General features: G+C 35.2%; 1 protein-coding gene across 1 annotated transcript; it reads left to right on the forward strand.

Annotated features, from left to right (window-relative positions):
* Positions 1-1,433: 1,433 nt before the first annotated feature.
* Positions 1,434-3,255, forward strand: LOC110107940 (probable beta-1,4-xylosyltransferase IRX9H; the record flags this gene model as incomplete). Its single annotated transcript, XM_020838390.2, is given in 3 exon segments — positions 1,434-1,648; positions 1,758-1,937; positions 2,201-3,255. A coding segment is annotated over 1 exon segment (917 nt), but the record flags the coding sequence as incomplete, so codon positions are not given.
* Between the last annotated feature and the right edge of the window lie 5,040 nt (positions 3,256-8,295).

Raw genomic sequence — 8,295 nt, forward strand, 5'->3', positions numbered from 1 at the left:
TCGAAAGCTTATCAAGCTACTCGATATATATATATATCTGCAGCTACAGTTTTTCAATCAAGACGAGCTCGAGCTTTCGAGTCACACCAGGCAGGCTCGATTACATTGATTAAGGAACATCGAAACATAGCCTAATCGATGTAGAGACAACACTACAAACCTAATTAACAAGAATAAGCTTGTTATTTCCTTAATTAATTAGTAAAGAGTTGGTAATCCTCAATTATGAGATAAGTATCTTTCCCTTGATACACTATAGAAGCTTCATTAATTAATAATAATTATAATGATTAGGTGGCTTTTGATTAGTAAACCAAACACCCACTTTGGCATCTGGCAAATTAGTCAAAATTAACAGCTTTCTTTGGAGTTATTAAGTGATTTGATTGACTTGATCTTGTTTTTTATTTCCTTCTATGAATTATATTTGTTCATATGAACTGTATACCAAACTCTTTATTTATACACTGATCTTAGATCATTTTTATTTTTTATTTTTAATTAATATATTTATTCAATGTGTTTTCTAACTATTTTTTATCTACAAATTAAGCTGTTTTTTAAAATAATTAAAATAATTTCGAACCATTTTAAATATTTTTAAAGAAAATCTCCGTCGTCATCGCCACTTATCAGCCTTTGCTACCGCCCACGAACACTGATGCCGTTATACGCAACTACGGTGAAGCTATATTCGAAGTCTTAGAACTTTTTGTTATGGATTTAGGGTAAGATAAGTATAATATATAAATAATCAATAAAAATATATATTATATTAATATCAAATTAATCTATAATTAAAAATTCATTATATTTAAAAACTTAATGAGAAATATTATAATATGTTTTTTCTATGATAAATTTAATTTAAGCAAATATTAATCACACCAACTTTTCTTAAAGTGGGCCCAAACACTAATGATTATTTGGAGTTTTCTATCAATTTTTATATGCTATTAAGAAAATAATTATTCATATTATAAAAAATCATAAATATCTTAATATTTAATTATAAAGTTTTTAATAAATATTACTATTATTATTTATTATCTATAAATTAAAATTAAATAATATCACATATCTTAAAAAATAAAAATATCAAATATTATTTGTGGAGCCCACTTTACATTCACATAATTGGGGTTTCCTATTTATGCGAAAAATATTTTGGGTCAACACGGGCCGGCCGCGCTGACCAAGCCGAGCTGCCGAGTGGTTGGCACTGACAAGTTTGACCCGCTTAAAATTTCAAACCAAAATGGCGCAACGGCAGACCGGCCGGCCCAACCTTTCCTTGTCGGGTTCATCCGCCGAAAATTCCGGTTCAGCATGGATATTTTCATTAAGGTCCACTTTATTTTTTTATTGCTGATTTCAACCCTTACACCGATTCCGTGCGCTCAGATAGAGCAGGTCCCTCTCTCTCTCTCGCTCTCTCTCTCTCTCTCTCTCTCTCTCTAATCTCAGTTGCCTCTCCAACCTTCGAAGATCTTTTCCCAGCTGAGAAATTTCCAAGACGCAACTCTCGCCCTCCGCATTTTGCAGCCGTCGATTTGATACAATGAGAGGCTCTTTGATCAGAGGAGCATTCCAATGAGCTGTGAACCCGTGAGATCTCCTTTGACTACATCAACATCTACAGTTTGAGGTTGGCGGGGATCTCGCAGCATTTGTTAGATCTTTGATTTCTACTTTTTATTGGGTGGATTATAAAGCAAAGAGATAAATCAACCATATATTGTTGTGATTTTTGATAGATTTTATTGGTTTGAGCTTTGGCCATAATTTCTGAGCTCTTTCCCGGCAGCGGCGGCAAAATAGAACTGATTTGGAAAGTTTTTCAAGTTGGGAGGTACTGATCAAGACTTGAAGTGATGTTACGGGAGGGAAATGTCTTTTTTCGTTCTTAATATTGAAGACTTTTGTTGATGGAGCAGGTTAGCATTCCCAGGCTTTGTGATTCAATCATTATTGCGGTAGTTTGATTCGGTTTAGTGATTCTTCTTTATTTATTGTTAATTAGGAGCTAGGACGCTTTTAAGGCTATCTTTTCCCGTTTTGTTGATAATGATGTTCGATAATATCTCTCACTTTTCATGAATACTTATCTTCTGTAGATGTAATGTTCTCATTATCTTCTGTAGATTATCTCTCACGTCTAATGTTCTCATGAATTCTTTATTTGTTGGCTGAACTACAGATGTTCTTTAGATTCCGTGTTCTTCATCAGTGCTGATTGGTACTGTAAGGTGGTTGTAATGGTGCTGGAGCTAGCGTTATCACAGTATGGAAACTTGTTATATTGTTATTCGAGGACTTAAGTGCTTTAATTAAGAAAATGACATCATTTAGAAGAAGCACTTCGATTGTGCATCGAGATGGGTCTGTACCCAGCGATGATGAAACCTTGGATACTTCCCCTTCTCCCAAGCCATCTCATACAAGGACCTACTTGATCTTGGGAAGATTACTGAATTCGTTGCTGAGTTCATTGGATTTTCTTACGGAGTCTGATAGAGTTATAACAGCTGTTCATAATGTTTTTTTCCAGAGATCTTCTCGACCAGTGGAAAGGTCAAAAGCCAAAGGTTTATTCATGAAAGGTGCAGTCTTCAGGTTTTTTATCTGTTTTGTGGTAGGGATATTTATTGGTTTTACCCCAATTCCCATGGTTGACATATCCAAGAATAGTTTTTCCAGACATAGGGCCTTTTCTTTCCATGAGGAGCCAGTGATTAGAAATTTTCAGAAGGGTAAAAATTCTGTGGGCAATGATATTTTAACTACTCAGAAAAGTTTCCTGAGAGAAGACATCAATACAGGGGCTTCAACCAAATTGGAGTTGACAAGTAATAGTCTGAATTTGTCCTCCAGTCTGTCTTCAACTCATGATTTCACACTAGTTTCTCGCAAGCTTTTGATAATTGTAACGGCTACATATGATCGGTCGTTTCAGTCATTTCATCTAAACCGTTTGGCCCAAACATTGAGAAATGTGCCACATCCTCTTCTATGGATTGTTGTGGAAATGTCATTGCAATCTGCTGAAACAGCAAAAATATTGAGAGATACAGGAGTCATGTACAGACATCTTGTTTGTGATCAGAATGTGACCAGCGTGAAAGACAAAGGCATCCAACAAAGAAATGTTGCACTTTCTCATATTGAAAAACATCAGCTTGATGGTATTGTGCTTTTTGCTGATGATGACAAGATATATTCACTTGAGCTCTTTGATGAAATGCAGGAAATCAGGTATTTATTTTTATTTTGGAAAAGCTGGGATTTCATTTAGTGCTTTTTTTTTAATGTTTGGGTACTTGGTTAATAGTTTTCATTTTTTTCCTTAACTTTTTAATTTAGATAGAGAGTTTTTGTTTGAATTTGCCTTTCTTGGTACTAGCCTCAATAAAAGGGTTGGTTATTCCCTGCTAAGTGATTGCTTATTTACTAGCAATCATAAATGTTACTCTATTAGATACTGAAAATTTCTAGGCTTGACAATTTGGTTAGATGTAATATTAATTCACTATAAATGTTAAACTTCGTGAATACATGATTTTCATTTTCACATGCATAATGATTAAAAAGGAAACCACAATGATGTTAATGATATAGATCACTATACAAAGCAAATTCTTGAGAATGCTTATCGAGGTTTGACGAGCTTAAATCTTCCTCTGACAAAGTTAAATTGTAATATTCCCCAATGACATCACCGGCTTATCATCTGAAGTCAAGCCTCTTTTACATGGGCAAATGTACTTCTCCTGAGCTTCATCAAGATTTTTGTGATATACAATTAAATACATGAGTTTTGGTCAGATTATGGTTTCATTATTGCTGTTCACTTTGATAGTGATGTTGCCAATGCTGATATTCATTTATACTCCATTCGGAAATTTATGGGATTTGACATTTAAGATTCTTGAGATGTTAGCAATGCCTTAGTCTACTGTTTTCTTGAATATTTTGCAGTATTTATGTTGTATTGAAAATAAGTTTGACATTACTATTTCCAGTTTTTTCAATTTTGTTTTTGTTTAGGTGTAAATCTATATTTTTTATTTGTTTTCATTGAGCATGGATTTCCCTTGATATTTTGTCTTGAGAATCAAGCATAAAATAGTTGTCTTTAAAAAAGAGGCATGCAGAAAGAACATAGCAAAACACATTTATTGATGATGTCATCTCTTGCAAATGACCACACATTAATAGAGGTTAAATTGAATTAATATGATGGATCTGGTAGTACCACAACCTATGAAATGCAGTGCATGTTGCTTAGCAAATAAAGCAAAAGTCAATATTCTTGAAAAATCCTGAGTAACCCCAAAGAAATCTCTGATCTTTCATTTAAATAAACTTGTCGAGAGTTGAGAAAAAAAAAATCCGACCAAAACCATTTCAACCCAAAATATAATTTGCAAAGTAAACTTTTTACTTCTCGAAAGCCAAATATATGAAGTCTCCTGTTATTTATTTATTTGTTTATTTTTTTGCATTGAACAGTTTCATGCAATAATTGTTTAGTTTTATTCTAAATTTAATGTTTCCTTACGTTTTCTTTGAAACAATAAGTTACCATGCGTGAAACAATAAGTTACCATGCGTTCATGAAAACAAATTTAGTCATGCTCTTGAAACTTTTGATTTGCTTTTTTGGAGCTTTATTCTGAGATTGGATTGATTTGATTTTGTGTTAACTGTTCCCAACGCTGAATTAGTGAGAGATTACAAGATTCATTTTATACTATAACTTATGGCCATTGAATGGGAGAAAATGGATTAGATGGAGGCTAACACAAATATGAAATTTCCCTTTTTGCATTCTTTTGCCTTATGTGATTCATTTTGCTGCTTTTATATTTTATTATGTCTCGAATTCTCCATGCATCATCCATGTAAATTCTCCACCTGCTATTATGATTATTATTTTTCATTTTGGTTATTGCGCTATTGTTCTCAAAATCAATTTGGATTCATGCCGGTCATAGCCGGGTAGGTCGACTATGGAAGCCATACTTTATAAAGAGGTTTGATGGTAGTATATAGAGAAAATTAAGGAGGATCTACATATGAATATTTATTGGATTTAGAAAAAGCCTTATGTGCTCCTTTAAAAGTCAAAATTTTCGTTTAAATCTAATAAAGAAAGGTCATTTCCCTAATATTTTTATAACCAAGTCTTTTTAGGTTCTATCCCCTACCTTTCTTACATAAGTTCCCAAATTCTAATACTCTACTCTCCTAATCGGTGTCATTCGGAAGGCCGCCGTTTTATCTGACCAAACCATCTAAGGCGACTCTTCTAATCTTATCTTCTACTGGAGCTAACTCCACGCTTTTACGTATATGCTCATTTCGTATTCTTATCTCTAGGGTAAAGCCACTCATCGCACCTGAGCATCCTCCATCTCTGCCACCACTTAACTTAGTATTATGCTTCTCTTTTAATGGCCAAAACATTCGGCACAATAAAAGCATTGCAGGCTCACTAAACCATCTTATAGATTTTTCCTTTAAGTTTTGAGGTACATTTCTATTCACATAAACAAGCCCGATGCATTCCCTGCCACTTCCAACCGTCCAACTTGATTCTGCTGATAATATCCTATTCTATTTCACCCATCACTCTGAACAATAGATCCAAGATATCTAAAACGTGTACTCTTATTAATGACTTGATTTCCCAAAGTCACATCCTCTCACTATGTCTATTACTACTAAATTAACTCCATACATATTCGTTTTAGACTACTTCAAGCGAAAAACCTTTTAAACTCTAAAGTTGACCATATACATAAATCAAGTTTTACCTTCAACCTCCCTTCTCTAGTCTTGATCAAACAAGAGAATACTCATCAGTAAAAAGCATACACCAGAGGTACATCCTCTTGGCAAATGTCTAAGTGAGAACATCCATAATAAAGCAAAAAGATACGGGCTTTAAGGCTTTTCCTTGATGTAACGCCAACCGAAATACTGGAAATACTTGGTCAATCCACCTTGTGTGTGAACACAAGTAATAGCTCCTGCCATACATATCTTTAATGAATTGAATATAAGCATTATTGACTTTCTCTTTTTTCAAAACTTCCCATAGCACTTCTTTTGGAACTTTATCATCATGCTTTTTCTAAATCAATAAATATCATATGTAGATCCTCCTTATTTTATCTAATTATTTTTCCATCAAATCTCTTAATAATGTATTGACTTCCATAGTAGACCTAGGCATTGAAATCCAAATTGATTTTGAGAAACATTAGTATCTCGTCCGACTTCTCTCATCCAAAATCGCCGCCTCCCTCTTTCGTTTCCAAACGATAGCCAACTGACTTATCCTGTCTTCAGTCGGAACGCACACAACACAAACCTCTGAGTGCGATCTGTCCCCATGGCAGCTTCCACATCAAACGCCCTCCAACATCGATCTGGCCTTGCCTGAGACCCCTCCAAGCTCTTCGCACTCCCCACCCGTCGTTAAGGCTCTCCACAAGACCGGCCTTCCACTGTAACTTGCTGTGCGACTGTTGACAATCGTGGGAACGTGCTACAATCGATTCAAAATCACCAGCCGACCTCCTACCTTCAACAGCCAATATACCTCAGCCGGAGTACCTGATGCTTGATCTGTCCTCTTTCACACTGCTACAACTGAACCCCAGCCATTTAATACTCATCTCTTTTCATTTGCTTCGCAGCCCACGAAGCCTGATCGCGAGACTCTACTGCTTTGCCCGACATCCAAAAGTCCTCTCCTGCTCTTGCCATTGCTTCACACTACAATTCAAATCGGCCGAATCCATGGCAAGGCAAGCTTGTCTGACCGCAATTTCATCTACTGGACACTCTCTCACTACAGCACTGCCATTAAAATATCAAAAACAGGCCCTCAGCAAACCTCCTGCCACTTCTCCCCACAACTAGTAGGCCTAACTTAGACCTTCCAATAAAACAGCCCATTTCACTCACACATTAACAATGCCACTCCACCTCATTTGACATCTCAACTCAACCAAAAATCAAAAGCTGTGAGATTTGTTTTTGTTATGTCTTGTTTACACCCCTTTTTTAGTGTTTGTTAGTATTGCCTAAGCAATTAACACAATTAATATTTATTAATCAATTAATATTATATTGTTAAGATGTCATTACATTATATATATAATATATATATATAGACTAATATATATATATATATATATATCTAATATATATATATAATATTATATATATTATATATATATATATATATACAACACACACACACCACAAAAAAAAAATAAGATATAAGAGAATTTTAAAAAAGAGGAAAAGTTGAGAAATAAAAGAGAGAAAAAATAGAAAAGAAAATAGATTGATTTTTTGCCAAATCGATGTTGCCGTCATCGGGCTGCGGGCGTTCACACAAGTATTAATACCTAATCTCAAAAACCTCCAAAGTCTCATTCTCGGCGTTTACGATGTGCCGGGGCGACCGCTTATGTTATGCTTTTTCTTAGCATGGTGGGAGAAAAATCTCAACGTGACACTTTACACCGAAGGCGGACGAACCTCGTGCGCCACTTTTTCTTAGCACGACATTGAAAAAAATTAAGCGTCTCATACGTGCCTCATGCCGACGCGGAAACAAACTGTGTTTGCAAACATGTACTCTCGAAAACCCATAGCACGCCTTTCTTGGTATGATGGGATTGAAACATTACAACGGGTGTCACTTGACACAGACTGTGCACGCCTTTTTGTGTGGCGGGCACAAGGCTAAGACCCTTCCTGTAGTTTTTCCTAATAGGGGGAGACGTTTAGGGAAGGCTACCGATAATTCAGAGCAACAAGGAATCTAGTTTTGAATGAAGAAAGAAATAGGGGAACTTTGTAAATTTACCGAATGAACGCCAGTTAACTTGCATAATTTTGGACTTAAATCTGCACATTGAACGCACAAAGAACTTAAACTTGAAAATGGAATGTAGGGAACAAACTTTTAATTTAATAAATTTGGGGCCGCGCATAATGCCAATATAATGCAAACGTTAAGTAATAATCCAAATTATTTTTTAATGAACACCCAATAAGCAAATGGAGACTTGTGAAAGAATCGTCACGCATGTTGCAAAACCCATATGCGAGCACCTAATGAATATTTGCCAAACATTATTACTTACAAGCAATGGTGAAATTATCGAGATACGCGACTTAAAACATCATGACGGTGGAACCCTTTGGACAACGACGACTCATTTAAAATGTTCCATTTCAATCATGGTTTACAAACTAAGGTGGACGTAA

The sequence above is a fragment of the Dendrobium catenatum genome, unplaced genomic scaffold (genome assembly GCF_001605985.2).
Source record: "Dendrobium catenatum unplaced genomic scaffold, ASM160598v2 original_scaffold_153844, whole genome shotgun sequence".
NCBI lineage: Eukaryota > Viridiplantae > Streptophyta > Magnoliopsida > Asparagales > Orchidaceae > Dendrobium > Dendrobium catenatum.